This window comes from Rhinoderma darwinii, chromosome 2, assembly GCF_050947455.1.
Source record: "Rhinoderma darwinii isolate aRhiDar2 chromosome 2, aRhiDar2.hap1, whole genome shotgun sequence".
Classification (NCBI taxonomy): domain Eukaryota; kingdom Metazoa; phylum Chordata; class Amphibia; order Anura; family Rhinodermatidae; genus Rhinoderma; species Rhinoderma darwinii.
Window position 1 is genome coordinate 217,069,359 of NC_134688.1, and position 21,752 is coordinate 217,091,110.

A 21,752-nucleotide genomic window follows, 5' to 3' on the forward strand; every position below is an offset into this window, starting at 1 on the left:
AAAAAAAAACCCTCATTAACCATTTTATTGAGAATAAAAAAAACGCCGTCATTGAAGTCCTCGAATCCGAAGTCCAACAACCGAACCTGTAAAAAAACACACACACACAAAAATAATCAGTAACACAAAGAAGCAAAATTATTATTCTTACCTATCCTGGGTCCAGCGCTGGAGACGCAATGACAGCGAGCTGGGCCCTGTATCTAATCCAATCATGTGTGATATTGTCTGCTGAGCTGTGTATCTAATCCAATCATGTGTGATACTGTCTGCTGGGCCCTGTATCTAATCGTATCTTGTGTGATACTGTCTGCTGGGCCCTATATCAAATCCGATCATTTATGATACTGTCTGCTGAGCCACTGTATCTAATCCTATCATGTGTGATACTGCCTTCTGAGCCACTGTATCTAATCCTTTCATGTGTGGTACTGTCTGCTGAGCCACTGTATCTAATCCTATCATGTGTGGTACTGTCTGCTGAGCCACTGTATCTAATCCTATCATGTGTGATACTGTCTGCTGGGCCACTGTATCTAATCCTATCATGTGTGATACTGCCTTCTGAGCCACTGTATCTAATCCTATCATGTGTGATACTGTCTGCTGAGCCACTGTATCTAATCCTATCATGTGTGGTACTGTCTGCTGAGCCACTGTATCTAATCCTATCATGTGTGATACTGTCTGCTGGGCCACTGTATCTAATCCTATCATGTGTGATACTGCCTTCTGAGCCACTGTATCTAATCCTATCATGTGTGATACTGTGCTCAGCCACTGTATCTAATCCTATCCATAGTTTATAGGGTCGTAGTGCTATAGATATGCTATGCTGTCTCATATACACACTTTTTTTTTTTGGGCGGACACATATGTATTGGGGCTATTTCCCCTGACATTTTAACCCCTTAGGGTATGTTCACACGGCAGCGTCTGTTACGGCTGAAATTACGGTGCTGTTTTCAGGAGAAAACAGCACCGTAATTTCAGCCGTAATGGCAAGTGCAGGCGTCTTTCGCTGCGTCCATTACGGACGTAATTGGAGCTGTTTTTCTATGGAGTCCATGGAAAACGGCTCCATTTACATCTGAAGAAGTGACAGGCACTTCTTTGACGCGGGCGTCTTTTTTACGCGCCGCCTTTTGACAAAAAAATGACCGTCGGCACAGAACATCGTAAGACCCATTCAAATGAATGGGCAGATGTTTGCCAACGCTTTTGAGCCGCATTTTCGGACGTAATTCAATGCTAAAGCGCCCGAATTACGTCCGTAAATAGTGTGTGTGAACCCAGCCTTAGTGACGCCGCGGCTGCTAGTGCTGCATTGTTGGGTTACTTAGGAGACCCAGCGATGCAGCTGAAAGCTGCGGACCGTCGGCCATGAGAAGTTTGCGGGCGGGGGGCCCAGTAAGAATTTTTGCATCGGGGCCCATGAGCCTTTAGCTACGCCCCTGGAGCTGGACATAGGTAAATTCACTTTGGGGGTTCATAGGGGCTCCGCCCAAGTTTCTGTTGTTTTGATGGCAAGAATAGCGCTACATGCTATTCTATTCATGCAATGTAGAAGTGACACAGCCTTACAAGTCGGTAGACCTTTTGCAAATTGCACATCATTTGTTAAATTGATGCACATGGAATGATAAATTATAAATGTACAGCCATAAGCCATATTTATTTAACCCTTGCACCTTTTATATGAATGTGTAGGACAAAAATCGGGTAGGGCTTCAGTCTTTAAATAACGCAAGGTCTAAGGCCGGATTCCGTGTGTCAGCCCCGTATGATGCGCGGCTGCGTGCTTTTCGTGCAGCCGCCATCATTATGACACTCCGTTTGGATGTTTGTAAACAGAAAAGCACGTGGTGCTTTTCTGTTTTCATTCCTTTTCACAGCTATTGCGCGAATCACGCGTGTCCCACGGAAGTGCTTCAGTGTGGCATGCGTGATTTTCACGTCAATGGGTGCGTGATGCGCGAAATACGCTCAAAGAACGGACATGTCGTGACTTTTTCTCAGCGGACTCACGCTGCGTAAAAATCACGCAACTGTCTGCACGTCCCCATAGACTAATATAGGTCTGTGCGACGCGCGTGAAAATCACGCGCGTTGCACGGACGTATATCCCGTTCGTCAGAATAAGCCCTGAATGTGACGCATGCCACTTGCACACTGTGCTAGTATTGATGAATGTCTCCCAGTGTATAAATAGAACATGTATTAGATTTGTCTGCACCATTTTTATACAACTGCATTGCAGTAATTTCATGGTCTAGATTGGATTTGCTATAGGAAGAAACTAGCACCAGTAACCCAAACCTAGACAGTTCAGTAGTGAGCTACCAAAAAGTCTTCCCTGTCGCAACTCCAATCTAGTCACCTCACTAGTGAACTGTCCACATTGGAAACGCCATTCTAGGCGCAACCATGAAGGCGTCACTGTATGGTATCGACTGCCAGACAGAAACATGGTCACTCAATAGCACGGAGTTCTAAGAACGTCACGTCGAGTGACGTCAGCGCGTCGACTGTCACGCTGTCAGGATGACGCGGTACTGGAGGATGCCCAGGCCGAGCTCTGAACTAAACGTTTCCCGACACTAGAGTAACCGGCTCGGTGGTCGGAATGGCGGAACCGGGGAGCATTGTCCCCTCGGACGGTGAGTGCGTCCTGCCGCCGTCTCCTTAGCGCTGCTTGTGAGGAGACTAGACTCGGGCCAGGTAGTGCTTAGCTGTCCGGTGGGGGAGGCGGCTGTAGGTGGGAGCCTTGGTCCGGCTGGTAGCAGACACATGTCAGATATTGTGTGACGCTGCCGTAAAGTTAGGTTGGGGAGCTAGCTCCCTGTTATTGCACGGTGCTAATAGCATGCTATAATGGGCGAGTTCTATTTAAAGGGCACGCTACTGCCTGAGCCCCATCTTCTTATTGGCAATCAATTTATACCGGCTTGTTGCCTCACAACACCTGAGAAGCCACCATAGTATACCCCCAAACGTTGTTCATTATCATATTGTGTCTTTATTGATAAGCTCAGGTTGGATCTCTGTCAGATATGTTTCAATGTATGATTTATAATTCATGTTCATCATAATCTGTGCATTTCAGGGTCATTAACACAAAGCTATGTATATTGCTGTAGACTTTAGGAGCCGGTTCCATCGCTCCAGCTTCTTGGGAGACCTCAATCAGAACAGATCAAAAAGTTTGGCAACAGCAGAAAAAAATTCTGTGATTTGTCCAGTCGTGGATTACATCATGAGAATCAATTGTTTCTTGTATGGGATATCAATCTTTAATATTTTGTTATGTTCTGAGCTCCATGTCCAATCTGCAGACTCCAGACCTAATGAATGTGCCAGGACGGGTGTTTCTGTTTAGGGTGTGAAATGTGGGTGGGCTGAACCAATTGTGCAGCTTGATCTCCTGCATATCTGGTGGCTAGACTAGCATGTCCGTATATAATATAAATATACAGAGCACTATTGTTATCAACGTATAAATATTGAATGTGAAAACAAAACATCCAAAACTAGAAACCGCAATAGCTGCTCCAAATATTCCACATTGACTTGGAATACTGCCATAGATGCCAACAGGTGTGGGAGTACCAGTGATGCTCGCTACCTGCAGAACCCATCCTCCTCTCTCATGCCATGATAACAGGGAGCAGTCGTGTGACATGTGGTTGATGTACTATAACACACATTTTTGGGAGAGATGGCAGATCCATCCTTCCGTTGTTTATTCCCATTCGCCATGTTTCCCAACAGGTGTGCGTTGTTAAAGGGAAGCGTGGAATATGTTTAACCTGCAGACATCATGTTATAGAGTTTAGGAGTCCAGTGGGCGGTTCGGCTAAAAGATTGACAGCTATGCACACTCATACAGAGAAGGCTGTCAATCATGGAGTAGGACTACCCACTGGACTCCTAAGCAGCAATAAATAAATTTAATATTAAGAATGTATATACAAATAATAATCTGCTAAACTCCTGAAACCATGTTCAATGTGAAAGGTTAACTTTAAATTGCAAATGGTTGTTTTTGTTAGGCTAAAACTGGCAGCAGATCCAAAGAAAAGTGCACGTCTTACCTTAAGGCCCCATGCACACGACCATAAAAAATCTCCGTAATTGCCGACCGTGATCTGGTCTGCAATTACGGACCCATTCGGTTCTATGGGCCGCGGACACCTTTCCGTATCGCTACGGATAGGTGTCCGTGCCGTAGACCTGTGTCAGGAATTATGGAGCATGTCCTATTTTTTGTATTTTATGGGCCGTGCTCCCATACTTTGTATGCTTGAACGGGCCGAAAATGCGGGCTGCGCATGAGGCTGTGCACAGCCAGCGGTGCCCGCAATCACGGGCCGTGATTACGGGCACGGCCGTGTGCATGAGGCCTTATACTTTTCATCCTTCTAAAATACCTGCATCTATTTGCCCTGCCTCTTTGCCATAGCCGGAACTCCCGCAGTTCTACTGAACCAGACTTTTTTTTATCACCATAAAAAGCATCTTGGCAGGTGTAGGTTACCTAAAGTGGTTCCATGGTTTTACATTTATTTAAATGGACACTAAGGCTCTGTTCACATCTGCATTGGAGTCACCGTTTGGAGCCTCTGCTGCAGTTTTCATCAAGTTTGACAAAAAAAATATTGCTGTATACGTTGTCAAAATGATGGACACCACAACAGATTGTAAGTCAATTTAGTCCGTTGGGCGTTGTTGGTATCTATTGTTTGACGTTTGTTATAAATGGAACCCATGACACCAGTGTGAACAGAGCCTAAAAATGCTGTAAGTTCATGCTATGTTTGTTTACCTACTATTTATAAAGTAGCTTATGTAAACACACTATGTGCATAGAGAGTAACGTGCCAAGCCTATTTTTTTTAGGCTGTTCTATTGTTGTATTCTAAGAGCCAACTATAGTACAGGCCTCCGACTTTGGTCCCTAAGATCTAAACTTGGGCACCAGATTCTAAAATAATGTTAGGAACAAGCTGAGGACATATTTATTGCCCAGTTATATGAATGCATTATTAACCTGCTTTGCGTGAAGCAGGAGATCTCATTTAGATTGCAGTGACATGCGGCAGATTTTGTTGCCGGAAATTTTCTGCGACTGAAAATCAGTTCCATTCATCTGAGTGGAACTTGCAGAAATATCTGCACCTGTTGCAGAAATAACCCCATTCAGATGATTGGAATGGATTTTCAGTCCCAGGAAATTTTTGCAGCAAAATCTGACATGTGTAACTTCACACTTAGACCTTATTCACACGAACGTGCAAAAAAACACTGCGCGTTGCAGTTCCGTGTGTCATCAGTGTATATTTGCTGCGTGGCTTTTCACGCATATGCCATCCTTGTGACACACAGTTTTGATGTTTAGAAAAAGAAATGAAGTGCTTTTATTTTTGTCCTTCATTTCTTTATCTACTGTTGCGCGACACACAGAAGTGCTTCCGTGTGCCGTGCATGATTTGCACGCACCCATTGACTTCAATGGGTGCATGCTGCGCGAAAAACGGCCAAGTATAGGACATGTCGTGAGTTTTACGCAGCGTACATACGCTGCGTGGAAATCACGGACTGTCTGAACGGCCCCATTCACTAACATAGGTCCGTGCGACGCGCATGATTTTGACGCGCGTATCACGGACGTTAAACATGTCCGTGTGAATAAAGCCTTAGGCTCGGTTCCCACGGGTCGGCTATGCTGCGTAAAAACGACACAGCTTATCCGACCTGGAACCCGCAGCACATTCCACTCGTAAAAACCGCACCACATTTTCAGCCAGAATTTCCGCTGCGCAAAGCAGTGCTGCAAAGAACCCAAAGGCGTTTATACTTACCCCCTTCCTCTCTTCTGTGCATAGTCCGGCCTCCTAAGATGACGTTGCAGGCTATGTGACGCTGCAATCATATGCTGCTGCGGTCACGTGGGATGAAACGTCATTCCAGGAGGCTGGACTGCAGGAAGAAGCAGGGAGTTCTGGCTAAGTATGATTAGTTTTTTTTCCTGAGTTATGATTTTTGCGGTGGAATCGCAGCCGCAACGTTTTGCTATCTGTTGCAGGTTTTGCATCCGCATTTAATTCAATGGGGAAAACTGACACGCTGCGGAATTAAATTCCACACCGCAGGTCTATTTATTAACGTTTACGCTGCTTGTTTTTCTGCATCGTGGGCATGAGATTTTCTGAATCTCATCCACTATGCTGCTACTGTAAATGCTGTGGAATTTCCACACAGAATTCCATTGCGGAAATTCCGCAGCATTTAGGCCCCATGCACACGAACGTGTTTTTGCGGCCGCAATTCCCCCGAAAATCCACGGGAGAATTGCGGCCCCATTCTTTTCTATGGGGCCATGCACACGACCGTAGTTTTTACGGTCCGTGCATGGCCCGGGAACCCGCACCGCAGAAAGAACTGACATGTCCTATTACGGACATCTTCTGCGGTCCGGGCTCATTGAAAACAATGACGGCGGCCATGTGCATGTTGTACGATTTGCGGGCGGCCCGCGGCTGACAGTCCGCAGCCGCCCGACCCGAAAATCACGGCCGTGCACACGGCTATGGTCGTGTGCATGAGGCCTTACAGTAGCAGCATGTGCTAAATTGTTTGGAAACAAGACGGAAACCTAACTGAACCCATTAACCCGTTAGTGACCGGCCCATCGTGTTTCTACGTCGGTCACTAACGGGCCTTATTCCGATGCCATAGACTTTTTACGTCGCGGCATCGGAATAAGTAAACAGAGCAGGGAACTGTCAGATCTCCCTGCTCTCAGCTGCTAGAGGCAGCTGAGGGCTGGGAGCGTCCCTGCTGTGCCGTGTGAGATCGATATTAGTATCGATCTCACCCGTTTAACCCCTCAGATGCGGTGCTCAATAGCGAGCACCGCATCTGAGTGGTTTTGGAGAGAGGGAGAGAGCTCCCTCTCTCCCCCACCGACACCCGGCGATACGATCGCCGAGTGTCTGTGTCTCTAATGGCAGCCGGGGGTCTAATAAAGGCCCCCAGGTCTGCCTGGAGCGACTGCCTGCTAGATCATGCCGCAGGCATGACCTAGCAGATGCCTGTCCGTGTTAAACGGCCAGGCAGTAATACACTGCAATACAAAAGTATTGCAGTGTATTACAATAGCGATCGGAGAATCGCATATTATAGTCCCCTAATGGGACAAGTGAAAAAAAAGTTTAATAAAGTTAATTTTAAAAAAAATGTGAAAAAAAATGAAAAACCCAGCTTTTCCCCTTACAAACTGCTTTGCTATTAAAAAAACAAAATAAAGTTAAAAAGTTACACATATTTGGTATCGCCGCGTCCGTAACGACCCCGACTATAAATCTATAACATTATTTAACCCGTACGGTGAACGCCGTAAAAAAAATAAAAAACTATGGAAAAATTGCTGTTTTCTGTGAATACTGACTTTAAAAAAATTTAATAAAAAGTGATCAAAAAGCCGCATCTACCCTAAAATGGTACCAATAAAAACTACAAGTCGTCCCGCAAAAAAAAAGCCCTCATATAACCGCATCGGCGAAAAAATAAAAACGTTACGGCTCTTCAAATATGGAGACACAAAAACAAATCATTTTGAAAAAAAAGCATTTTACTGTGTAAAAGTAGTAAAACATACAAAAACTATACAAATTTGGTATCGTTGCAATCGTAACAACTCGCTGAATAAAGTTATTGTGTTATTTATACCACACGGTAAACGGCGTAGATTTAGGACGCAAAAAAGAGTGGCGAAATTTCAGATTTTTTTCTATTCCCCCCCCAAAAAAAAGTTAATAAAAGTTAATCAATAAATAATATGTACCTAAAAATGGTGCTATTAAAAAATACAACTTGTCCCGCAAAAAACAAGACCTTGTACAGCTATGTCGATACAAAAATAAGAAGGTTATAGCTCTTGGAATGCGACGATTGAAAAACGTAAAAAATAGCTTGGTCATTAAAGTCCAAAATAGGCTGGTCATTAAGGGGTTAAAGTCAACTGGCGCTTCCTATTTTTTGCTATGATGCAACAGAATAATGGAAATCCAAGTGCAGATGTAAACAGAGCTATAGGTGTATACCTGTGTTTTGTGCAAAAAAAATATGGCGTTATTTAATTGTAAATTTGAGGCAATTGTTTGCCCACACCATCAGAATTAAACACGTGGGAAGGCTTTTATAAATATGATGCATGTCGTTTGCGCCATTTTTCGGATTCACATTGCGCCTCTTTTCTGTAAAAACGTAAAAGTTACCAAACATGAGCAGCTTTGATATTAAAGTGAAGGTTCATCATGACAAGCCTCTGCTTTCTCTCCCTGATAACAGAACACAATGGCTGTAAATTGAACAGCGAAAGAAGCCACAGGGAATTAGATTTTTTGTATTGCTCAAATTGCTTGCACTCATAGGGAACAATTTGTTCATATCTGCGTTAGGGGCCTCCGTCGCAGATGCTGTCAAATACCGGAAACAATAGCGCAGTGTACTACGCTATTGTTTCTGGTAAAACCATGGACACTCCGACAGAACCCATTATAGTCAATGGGTTCCGTCAGCCGCTGGTGCTATCCATCATGCAATGAAACCGGCGCTTCTGGTATTTCCGATGTTCTGCTTCTCTGACTGAGCAAAACAACGTGTGAACCCAGCCTAAAAGAAGTATATTAGGGTTATTGTTTATAATGCAAGACTATATGCATGTATAGTTTCACCACTTCTCTTTCCCAATAAGGCCCCATTCAAGTCGCATTAGGGGCTTCTATCTGAGGGATATGTTTGGAAGATCCCTGACCCAAACGTATGGCATACAGTGGGATACGTTGCCTGGGGACTAGCCATGGCAAAACTCCTGTAGTCACTGTCCATTTATGGACAGTAACATCAAGAGGAGTGCCGGAGTCCACGAGCAGAGCATTAGCTGATGCTCTGCTCGAGGAATCCTGCGATATGGAAATGACTGAGGTCACTGTCCATATATGGACAGTGACTTCAGGAGTTTTCCCGGGGCCAGAATCCCTGGACAGAGCCAGCGCTCTGCCCAGGCACTCCAATTCTGTGGAAGCTCCTGATTTCACTTTCCATATATAGACAGTGATGTCGGGATCTCCCCAAGGTATATGTTTAACTTATACCTGTAGCGGATGCCATATATTGGCATCCGTCACCCATGGGCTCCCGTGTTAAAAACGTATACCGTGTGGTATAAGTTTTTTTTCTGCAGGATCGCCAGGATAGAATAGCGTAGTCTACTAAGCTATTCTATCCTTCAAAAGAAAAAAAAAATTTATACCGACGTATACCAGCTCGACGGAGGCCAAGAGGACACTCTCTTTTGGTCTCCGTCAGGATAAGCCCTATGGACAAGTTTATCTTGTACGTCGGGAACTTACGACGTACAAGATAAACGTAGTGCCTTAATGCGATGTCAATGGCGCCTTATGTGTACATTCATTGGTGTTGTGCCCCTTGTTTATTTGTCTTCTCCACAACAATTTAGGGTGCCTTCACGCTCTTCAATAATGCGTATAATTCGCCGATATCTGGCTTGAGCAACTATTTGCTACTAGTCTTAAAAATAAATGAACGTTGTGTATTTACATGTGGCAATTCCTCAATATTGTGATGAACTTGTAATAATAGTCGCATAATACAGAAGCGGGGCATTAAAGTCTAGATTAGTGATTCAAGTGCTGGACCACTGAGCTTATTGCATTTACACCCAGCAATATGCGGGTCTAAATATTTAGCATATCTAGAAGATCTGCAATCGTCATTTTGACTTTTTTATAACGTGGTCGCCTGCGAGTATTTACACATTGAAATGATCATAATCGACAATCAAAATACGTACGCATTTTGAAGTGTGTAAATACACCTTCAGGCCGGGTTCCCACAGCGCAGATTTTGAATGTATTTTTTTTAAGCCAAAACCAGGAACGGAACCAAAACAGAAGAAATATATAAAAAAGACCTTTATAGGTCTCCTGGCTGGATCCAATTCTGTTTTTTTGCTTCATGAAGATTTGCTTCAGATTTTGCCTAAATTTTCTAGAGATTTTCCGCCGTGTGTCTGGTATCATTTAGTAGGTTACCTGCTGCGTAGTCTGTGTTTTTTGCAGTGCTTGGTGTGAATACAATTCCTTTCCCACTTGTCATGACATAAGATAATGCAAACGCGTTGGTATTCTGTCTTCCGCTCACACGTGTATATTATGTCAGTAACACGTAGCACACCTCATCTAATTGTTGATGACACATAATATACTCTACATTTTGTCTCCTAATTATAGTTTTGATGACTGCTTTGGTTGTCACTAGAACTTGTCTACATTTCTTGTTATATAGCACTTGCCTGACAACTTGGTGTCATTCCTGCCCAAGTTCAGTGCCAGGCTGTATTTAAAGAGGCTCTGTCACCAGATTTTGCAACCCCTATCTGCTATTGCAGCAGATCGGCGCTGCAATGTAGATTACAGTAACGTTTTTATTTTTAAAAAACGAGCATTTTTGGCCAAGTTATGACCATTTTCGTATTTATGCAAATGAGGCTTGCAAAAGTACAACTGGGCGTGTTGAAAAGTAAAAGTACAACTGGGCGTGTATTATGTGCGTACATCGGGGCGTGTTTACTACTTTTACTAGCTGGGCGTTGTGTATAGAAGTGTCATCCACTTCTCTTCACAACGCCCAGCTTCTGGCAGTGCAGACACAGCCGTGTTCTCCAGAGATCACGCTGTGACGTCACTCACAGGTCCTGCATCGTGTCGGCACCAGAGGCTACAGATGATTCTGCAGCAGCATCGGCGTTTGCAGGTAAGTCGATGTAGCTACTTACCTGCAAATGCTGATGCTGCTGCAGAATCAACTGTAGCCTCTGGTGCCGACACGATGCAGGACCTGTGAGTGACGTCACAGATCTGCACTGCCAGAAGCTGGGCATTCTGAAGAGAAGTGGATGATACTTCTCATCATAACGCCCAGCTAGTAAAAGTAGTAAACACGCCCCGATGTACACACATAATACACGCCCAGTTGTACTTTTACTTTTCAACACGCCCAGTTGTACTTTTGCAAGCCTCATTTGCATAAATACGAAAATGGTCATAACTTGGCCAAAAATGCTCGTTTTTTAAAAATAAAAACGTTACTGTAATCTACATTGCAGCGCCTATCTGCTGCAATAGCAGATAGGGGCTGCAAAATCTGGTGACAGAGCCTCTTTAAGGAGGATCTGCCACTAGTTTAGTAATGCCATATCTCCTAGCTAATCTAATAGGCGCTATCGCACTGATCATGATCGTGAAAATTGTGTCCCAAAACGTTTATTATTTTAAGATACAAGCTTTTTTTCTAAATATGTAAATCAGGCTATACTAGACAAGTGCGTGTCAACATCAGTGTTTCTCCTGAGGTGGAGCCAAGTCACAGCCTCTGACGCTGACCTATCAGCATGAAGCTGCTTCACACAGTATGAGAAACTGAGGCTGGAGGGAAGGGGGATCACTTCAAACAGCCATATCTCGGGATGTAGAACAGTGATTCTGATGGCATATGAAAGAGGAGATTCTAATCTTTCATATGGCACCAGGATCTCAGTTCTAGCTGTGAAACAACCGGACCTATCACCAGTTGAAAACACAGTCGGGAATGGAAGCTGTATACTATAAGATCACACTGTGTTGCTGGGCTGGGAAGGGGGAGAAGCTGTATGCTGATTGGACAGCGTCATACAGAAAACATTACACCGCCCGGAGTGAAAAGAAAGAGTAACCTCCCATTTGGCAAGTATAGCCAAATTAGCATATTCAGAAAAAAATGTGCATAACTTTGCAAATAATAAACTTTTTTTGAAAAAAAATCCGTGTAGTTATCAGCATCATAGCGCCTATTAGATTAGTTAGGGGAGAGGGCATTAATAAACTTGTGACGGATCCTCTTTAATAAACACATGGTTAACCGGAGTACAGGAGGAGCAGTGAAAATAGCTGTTCTCTAAATATAAGAAGGTAACATTGTTTCAGTCATGTGTTTTGGTTTTTTCTTTCATTTTTTTTTATTTATTTGCATAGTCAGCAACAATTGAAAGCCAAACAGGAAGTGTAACCAGGACTAGAAATGAAATGTAGAAATGAAAATGCTTCACTGCACACCAACAGTATATAGCTACTGCAGTAACCGCATACACACGTTATTAAAGTGGCATTCTACTTGTCTTCCTATTTGACTGTCCACCATCTAGAAAGTAGAAATAGACATTTTAAACAAATAATGCACTGTTTTTGAATGGCATAAGTGACACATGGAGACCATGGAGCTGGCATCCAGCCCTAATTTTTTGGTATTTGAATAAAGAAGAATGGCAGAGCAATTGAGTGGCTGCCTCCATTTGAAAACACTGAGGTGTACGATGTGTGCGGCTTAATGCCACTGCAACTCGATAGTTGCTTAGCATGTGCCTGGGTTTCCATGAGAAGTTTCTGGAATCTCTCCGATATTGCACCCCTGTTATGTTCAGTATTATGCAAGGTTGATGTGTGAAGAAGACGGATGCACCAAGAAGACTCCCATGCCTGCACTTACATGCAGCTCAGTCAATCTTTTGGTAGGTGCACCCACTTATCTGCCCTTTTGCAGGGCATCTTATGGATACCCTAAAATAAAGTAATATACCCATGAAAACGGTTTGTTTTTTTTTCATTTGTTTTGAAAACTGACTAATTACAAACATTACGAAAGTCATTTATCGATCTTCAAGTAGGGAAAATTGAATTTTACCCTGTGTACTTCAGTAGAATCTTGTTAGTAATCAGCTCTGTTGTGAAGACCATACCTTAGGCGGGATTCACACGACAGGGTCCCGCCCGAGTGTCGGCCGGTAAAATCGGCCATTTTGCCCGGCCGGTTTGCATAAGGTTTTGCATCCGTTCCGGGCCGGGCAGATCTGGACAGTGACATCAGCGGCAACTCCTGAAGGGGAATCCCCATGTGTTTGGGGATTCCGCCTCAGGAGTTTCCCCTGATGTCACTGCCCAGATATGGACAGAGACATCAAGCGCTCTGTCCAGGAGCGGAATCCCCGAAAACACGGTGATTCCGCTCCTTGAAGGTGCTAAAGTGGGGCTAGCACATAGCAGAGCGGGGAGATACCTCCCTGCTCTGCTATAGTGGCGTCGCTACAGTAGTAGCAGCCGCAGCAGCTGCTAGCGGCGCAATGGAAGGTGTCGCCGGGCCAGGGCACTTTTAAAACAAGCAGGGGAAGGGAGCCAGCGCAGCGCTCCCTCCACCTGCTGTACACCCCGGCCCTCCAACACAGTCTCCAGCGTAGCCATTCGTCCGAATGGCAGCAACTCCTCCTACTCACATGCGCTGTGAGGAGGAGGAGATAGAGCGCAAGCGACGGAAAACCCGGCCATCACTCGGGACACATTCCGGTGATGGCCGTGTATTACCCGGCCCCATAGACTTCTATGGGAGCCGGGCGGCCGGGTACCCAGCCGAAAATAGAGCATGTCCTATTTTTTGACGGCCGGTTTTCCCGGCCGTCAAAAAATCGGTCGTGTGAATAGCCCCATTCCCTAATTATTATTCCTAATGCAGCCGGGTGCCGGATTATTTATGAACGGCCGGCACCCGGCCGGGAAACCCTGTCGTGTGAATGAGGCCTTAGGGTATGTTCACACGGCCTATTTACGGACGTAATTCGGGCGTTTTTGCCCCGAATTACGTCTGAAAATAGCGCCTCAATAGCGCTGACAAACATCTGCCCATTGAAAGCAATGGGCAGACGTTTGTCTGTTCACACGAGGCGTAATTTACGCGCCGCTGTCAAATGACGGCGCGTAAATAGACGCCCGCGTCAAAGAAGTGACCTGTCACTTCTTTGGCCGTAATTGGAGCCGTTATTCATTGACTTCAATGAATAGCAGCGCCAATTACGTCCGTAATTAACGCGGCGTTCAAGCGCCTTCACATGCCGTTACGGCTGAAATTACGGGGATGTTTTCAGGCTGAAACATCCCCGTAATTTCAGCCGTTACGGACGCCCTCGTGTGAACATACCCTCACTTTTAACCTGATATGTTTTGTCTAAGCTAAGGATGTACCTCAGACGCTGGTGTGGTTATAACTGCACCAGAAAACTTCATTCCAAAATTGCATGTGGCTTTACCACGATTTTGTTTGGTTTTTGATGCGACTGCAGTGAAAACTACAATTGCATCGAAAAGCGCAGTAAATTGTGGTTTTAGCCTACTGAAGTCACATGAGAGTCTATACAGTACTTGTTATGTAATATATGCAGCATTGCACCGTTTGAATGAAACTAGCCATGTCTTGTTCCTGCAAGTGCTAGATTAAGGGTTTACACTGAATTTTCCGCAACGGATTTCATTACGGAAAATCCACAGTGTATTCTAGTAGCAGCAGAGTGGATGTTTTTTCCAATCCGCAGCATGTCAATTTATGCTGCGGAATTACTGCACTTCTGTGCTGGTTTTTGCCATTGAATTTAATGGGGAGGTAAAACCCGCAACAAATAGCAAATGTTGCGATTTCACCGCAAAAATAACAAATCCCGTTTTTGGTTTAAAATAAAAAGGTTACTACTTACCCCCCCGGGCGTTGTCATAGCAATGCGTTCCTCTGTTCTCCGTCCATGCCGGCCTCCTGGGATGAGGTTTAGACCATGTAACTGCTGCCGCCAATCACAGGCTGTGATAGTCACATGGGCTGTAGCATCATCCCAGCAGAGCAGAGGGACGCATTGCCATGGCAATACCTAAATGGTAAGTATAAACTTTTTTTTTTGTGGTTTTGATAGCACACTCCGGGGTGCTGGCTCAATAAACAGCATCAAAACCTGCCATAAAATGAGAGCTAGATAATTGGTCAAACATACCCATAAGGCTGAATTCACACAGGACAGAATTGTTGTGGATTTTTCTCAGTGTTGCTGCAGTAAAATTTGCACGTGTTACCGCAAAATCTGCAGCACTTTCATCTCGTATGAATCTAGCTTAAACAGATCCTCTCATGTTTCTATCTAAATACTCTGGTATGGCTGTGTTCACATCTTGGTCGGAAACTCTTAGGAGCCTCCATCACAGATATGGTCAAAATGCCAGGCTAAATATTGCAGCACGCTGCGCTAATTTGTTAGGTAAGATGCCGGACACCATGACGGAAAACCCCCCGAGAGATCCCATTAAAGTCTGAGGGTATGTGCACACACACTAATTACGTCCGTAATTGACGGACGTATTTCAGCCGCAAGTCCCGGACCGAACACAGTGCAGGGAGCCGGGCTCATAGCATCATACTTATGTACGATGCTAGGAGTCCCTGCCTCGCTGCAGGACAACTGTCCCCTACTGAAAACATGATTACAGTACGGGACAGTTGTCCTGCAGCGAGGCAGGGACTCCTAGCGTCGTACATAAGTATGATGCTAGGAGCCCGGCTCCCTGCACTGTGTTCGGTCCGGTACTTGCGGCCGAAATACGTCCGTCAATTACGGACGTAGTTAGTGTGTGTGCACATACCCTTAGGGTTTCGTCAGGTGCTGTTGGTGTCCGTCAAGTGATGGATCTGGCGCGTCGATCTTTCTTTCTGCTACTGTGACAGAAAGTGATAAAACCTGTTGTATATGTTTTGAGGAAAGTTTCAAATTAACCCCTTAATGACCGGGCCATTTTGCACGTTAATGACCAAGGATTATTTTTTGTTTTTTCACGGTCGCATTCCAAGAGTCGGAACTCTTTTTTTATTCCGTCGACATAGCCGTATAAGGGCTTGTTTTTTTGCGGGACGAGCTGTATTTTGTAATTGGACCATTTTTAGATGCTTATAACATATTGATTAACTTTTATTAACTTTATTTTAGGAGAGAATTGAAAATAAGCAGCTATTCCAGCATTGATTTTCACGTTATAAGTTTACGCCGTTTACTACGCAGCGTAAATAACATGTTAACTTTATTCTATGGGTCGGCACTATTACGGGGATACCAAATATGTAAAGGTTTTATATGTTTTTCCTACGTTTGCACAATAAAAACCCTTTTAGAAAAAAATTACTTGTTTTTGCTTCGCCGCATTCCAAGAGCCGTAACGTTTTTATTTTTCCGTCGATGTGGCCGTATGTGGGCTTGATTTTTGCGGGACAATGTGTAGTTTTTATTAGTACTATTTTGTGGTACATAGGACTTATAGATTAACTTTTATTTTATTTTTTATGGGGGGAATGGGAGAAAAGAGAGAATTTTGACGTTGTTTTTTGCGTTTTCTTTGGACGCCGTTCATCCGGCGGTTTAATTAATATGTTCATTTTATTGGTCAAGTTGTTACGAACGCGGGGATACCATATATGTGTATGTGTGATTTGTTTTGACCGTTTTACTAAATAAAACCACTTTTTGGGCCAAAAAAGTAGTTTTATTTGACTTTGACTGTAATTATTTTTATTTTTTTTTCACAAACTTTATTTAACTGTTTTACATTTTTTTTTTTAGTCCCACCAGGGGACTTCACTATGCGATGTGTCGATCGCATATATAATGCTTTGGTATACTTAGTATACCAAAGCATTATTGCCTGTCAGTGTAAAACTGACAGGCAATCTATTAGGCCATGCCTCCGGCATCGCCTAACAGGCAGATGCTGAAGGCAGACCTGGGGGTCTTTGTTAGACCCCCGGCTGTCATGGAAACCCGACGGCGACCCGCGATTTTATTTGCGGGGGCGCCGATCGGGTGACAGAGGGAGCTCCCCCCTCTGTCAAACACATTAAATGCCGCTGTCACTATTGACAGCGGCATTTAATGGGTTAAACTGCCGGAATCGGCGCGCGCTTCGATTCCGGCAGTTGCAGCAGGAGCCAGGCTGTGTATAACAGCCGTGCTCCTGCCGCTGATCGCGTGGGTACAGTCTCAGTACCCGCGCCATCACAGGACGGATATATCCGTCGTCCTGCGCGAACTAGCAGCTGCTGAGGACGGATATATCCGTCCTTCGGCGTTAAGGAGTTAAGGGTAGGGACACACAGGGTGTAAAAGTATCCGTCATTGGAAACCGCAGGGAATTCCGCCTGAAAAACTGCACCAAATTATGATTTCACAAATGAGGAAAAACAAATCTTTTTTTGGATTTAAAATAAATAAAAAAAGTTTATACTTACCATCTGGGTGTTGTTATGGTGCCCTCTCCCTCCTGTTCTGAGTACAGCCCGGCCTCCTGGGATGACGCTGTAGTCCATGTGACCGCTTCAGCACTCACGTAGTATGAAATGTCATCCCAGGAGGCCGGGCTCCCCTTAGAACAGAGGATAGCATTGCTATGAAAACGGCTGAGGGTTAAAGAGGCTCTGTCACCAGATTATCAAATCCCTATCTCCTATTGCATGTGATCGGCGCTGCAATGTAAATAACCGTAACGTTTTTTTTTGTTTTTTTAAAATTATCATTTTTGGCCAAGTTATGAGCAATTTTATATTTATGCAAATGAGCCTTTCTAATGGACAACTGGGCGTGTTTTCTCTTATTTCCAACTGGGCGTGTATTGTGTTTGTAACATCTGGGCGTGTTTACGTGTTTTACTAGCTGGGCGTTGTGAATAGAAGTGTATGATGCTGACATATGATGCTGACAAACACTTCTATTCACAACGCCCAGCTAGTAAAACACGTAAACACGCCCAGATGTTACAAACACAATACACGCCCAGTTGGAAATAAGAGAAAACACGCCCAGTTGTCCATTAGAAAGGCTCATTTGCATAAATATAAAATTGCTCATAACTTGGCCAAAAATGATAATTTAAAAAAAACAAAAAACTTTACTGTTATCTACATTGCAGCGCCGATCACATGCAATAGGAGATAGGGATTTGATAATCTGGTGACAGCCTCTTTAAGTATAAGCTTTTTTTATTAATTTCAAATCCAAAAAAAGATTTGTTTTTCCTCATTTGTGATTTTTGCGTTTCTGCTGCTAAAGTCACAACCTATGACTCTTTCTTGTGAGTTTTACCTCCCATTGAATTCAGTGGGGAAAACCCGCAACAGAAGAGCAGCGATTCCGCAGTATAAATTGACATGCTGCGGATTAATAAAACGCACCGCAGGTCAATTTATAAACGGATTCTCGGCTGATTTTCTCCACTGTGTGTTGATGAGATTTGTTCAAATGTCATCCACACTTCTGCTACTACTATATTACTCTGCGGATCTTCCGCCATGAAATCCAGAATGTATGCGCTGGGTATTCCTACCCGAAGTGTCCCATAGGTTAAACTAATATGTAGCAATGCACAAAATTGTATGCAAATTGATATTTGCTGGTATGATAATGATTTTGACAGGATCCATGACAATCTACAGTAGTTTGAGGACTGTTCTCTTCCAGATGGTAGGTTTTAACCCCTTAATGACCGCCGATAAGCCTTTTCACGGCAGTCATTAATGGGCTTTATTCTACAGTCATTCCACGGCGCTGCATTAGAATAAAGTAGACAGAGCAGGGAGCTGTCAAATCTCCCTGCTCTCAGCTGCCAGAGGTAGCTGGGGGCGTCCCTGCTCTGCCGGGTGAGATCGATATTAGTATCGATCTCACCCGTTTAACCCCTCAGATGCGGTTCTCAATAGCGTGCACCGCATCTCAGTGGTTTTGGAGAGATGGAGGGGGGGAGCTCCCTCTCTCTCCCACCGACACCCGGCGATAAAATCGCCGAGTGTCTGTGTCTCTGATGGCAGCCGGGAGCCTAATAAAGGCCCCCAGGTCTGCCTGTAGTAAATGCCTGCTAGGTCATGCCAGAGGCATGTCCTAGCAGATGCCTGTCCATTTTACACAGACAGGCAGTAATACACTGCAATACAGAAGTATTGCAGTGTATTATAATAGCGATCGGAGGACTAGTGGGACTAGTAAAAAAAGTTACAAAAAGTTGAATAAAGTTTAATTTAAAAAAAAAAGGTGAAAAACCCACTTTTCCAGTACATCCCTCATGACAGCACTACAGGAGGTTGCCCTCTTGACCTCTGTAGGGACTGGAAGACAGAGAGGTTAAAAGGCCCCTCCCACCACCCACTTGCCAGTGTTCTTCCTATCCCCACAAGGGTCAGGAGCAGAGAGCGTCGCTCCTGTATTAGTGCAGGAAAGAAACTCGGGCAGGGGGCAAGATCGGGGGGTCCGTGCACTCCCTTCTCTTCCCCCTAAAGCCCAGGCTAACACCCCTCAAACGACGGGTCCTTTAGCTCCCTCCCTGAGACACCTACCGGAGGAATCCTAGGCAGGGTTCTGGTAGTGTGTGGGGGCTGGGGTTTCCCAAGCAGGCTTTGGCCGGGCCGCGGACTAGGCTGGGACCGGCAGCTCCATAGGCATGGACGCACCGGCAGGGATCCTCGCTGCACCGCATAGCAAGCCTCAGTCGCCGGCTATGGCGGCTGCACTCCAGGTACACGCTGGACGAATAGCCGACCGGAAATGACGTTGCACTACTTCCGGTCCGCGGCCATCTTGGAAGGCGGGAAATTCAAAACGCCCGCATTTAAAGGGACACGCACAGGTATGTAGTTAGAGCTGATAACTCTAACTTGGATTCATTTTTTGTGGATTGCATATTGCATTGCCTGTTACCTGTCGCGGTATGGAACTTCCTCGTCCTGATGGAACTCCAGATATGTCCCAGGGTCACGTGAGTCTCACTCTTGGGGAAGGGTATGACCCCTTATGTATGTACACCATACTTTACCTACCTTCTGTTTTCTCTAGGAAAAAGATTCCTCTCAGAGACAAACTGATAAAAAGAAGGTTAAAAAATGTGCGACTTGTGCAAAAAAATTGCCAGAGTCCCATAGAAAACAATTGTGTCATTATTGTATTGCAAAAATACTAAAGGAGAAACAACCAACGTTCATGTCCGAACTTAAGACTATGATTCGTGAAGAAGTGGGTCAGTCAGTAGCCTCCCTCGCCCCTCCGCAAGAAACTCCCTCACACTCCCGGGCAAAAAGACCGCGGATTGAAGTGGATCAAAAATATTGGCCTCCTTCTCAGGGGTCGGACTCTGAGCAGGAGTGCTATTACCTATCGGAGGATGAGTTAGAAGAAAGAGAGGAACTCTTGCCTTCAACTTCTTCCACTCAAGAGAAAAATTTTTTCTTCTCTTCCGAGATGTCGGATACCTTAATTCAAGAGATTTAAAAACAGACTTCTCTTTGATCCAGAGGACACTAAGCCTTGGGATGAGATTCCAAAAGTAGATGTCCCAGTCGCCAGGGTTGCTAAAAAAAAACGCAATCCCATTTGAAGATTCCTCTGTTGAGGGACGCCATGGACCGAAAGGCAGACGGACTACTGAAAAGAGCGTGGGAATCTTCCTCTGCCTTGATCTCAACTAATATCGCGGCCACATCAGTAGCAAGAGCAATGTTTATATGGCTAAACCAGCTAGAGACCCATTTGATGATGAAGACATCACGACAAGATCTATTAGAATCTCTACCCTTACTAAAGATGGCAACCGGATTCTTGGTAGACGCTTCAGCGGAATCGATTAGATTTGCTGCCAGGAATGGGGCTCTCTCAAATGCTGCTAGAAGAGCATTATGGCTCAAAATGTAGTCAGGAGATACGAAGTCCAAAAACAAGTTGTGTTCTATCCCATTTACAGGGTCTCTGATGTTCGGTCCTCTCCTTGATAACATGCTGGAGAGTGCAACAGATAGAAAAAAGGGGTTTCCTGAAGAGAAACCAAAAAAACCCCCTCAGTTTGGAAGATTTCGCCAACAGAGGGATCCTACCTCACAGAACTACAGCGGGAAAGGGAAGTCCGGTCGCTGGAGTTACCCCAAAGGAAAAAGGGGTCGAGGATATCTCCTTAACCCAAATAATTCATTCCAGCCCTCAAAGCAATGATGCCAAGAGCGTGGGGGGGAAGACTCCTTAATTTTTATCCCAAATGGTCGAGAATAACCCAGAACCCCTGGGTTCTAAAGATAATAGAAGAAGGATACAAAATAGAATTTTCCTCCATTCCTCCAGAGAAATTCCTAATAACCCAGTACCAAGCAAAAGATCTTTATCAGATCCTTATCCAGGACGTCCAGAAACTACTCAGATTGAGAGCCATTTCTCCAGTTCCCCACAACGAAATATGCAAAGGCCACTATTCAAAAATCTTCTTGGTCAAAAAACCAAACGGTTCCTACAGGACCATAATCAACCTGAAGGTCCTAAACAAATGGGTGAATTATCGGAAATTCAAGATGGAGTCTATCAGATCGACTATTCCTCTAATAAGGGAAGAGGCATCAATGTGTACGATCGATTTTAAAGGATGCGTATTATCACGTTCCTATCCACCCCTCGTACCAGACATTCCTCAGATTCGCAATTCAGGACGGTCCTTCCATTCTCCACTTCCAGTTTGTCTGCCTCCCCTTCGGCCTTTCCTCCGCCCCCAGAATTTTTACAAAAATTATGGCAGAGATCATGGCATTCATAAGAAATCAAGGTATAGTAATTATCCCATATCTAGACGACTTCTTGTTGACAGCAGATACTCCGGCTATCTTAGTCAGTCAGTCATCGGTCACAGGTTCTTTCCCTCCTACAAGAATTGGGATGGATAATCAACTTTCAGAAGTCGAGTCTTCCTCCCCAGAAACAGAAGGTCTTCTTAGGAGTACTGCTGGACTCCTCCCTTCAGCATTCCTTCCTCCCAAGAGAGAAA

At 44.6% G+C, this 21,752-nt stretch overlaps 1 protein-coding gene across 1 annotated transcript in view; it reads left to right on the top strand.

Moving 5' to 3' along the window:
• The first annotated feature begins 2,518 nt into the window (after positions 1 to 2,518).
• The window catches only part of RABEP1 (rabaptin, RAB GTPase binding effector protein 1), a 139,618-nt gene continuing 120,384 nt past the window's right edge, over positions 2,519 to 21,752 (top strand). The window contains exon 1 of the mRNA XM_075852836.1: positions 2,519 to 2,660. Coding sequence (XP_075708951.1) covers positions 2,627 to 2,660 — 34 coding nt within the window. The 5' untranslated portion in view covers positions 2,519 to 2,626. The remainder of the gene's footprint in view (positions 2,661 to 21,752) is intronic.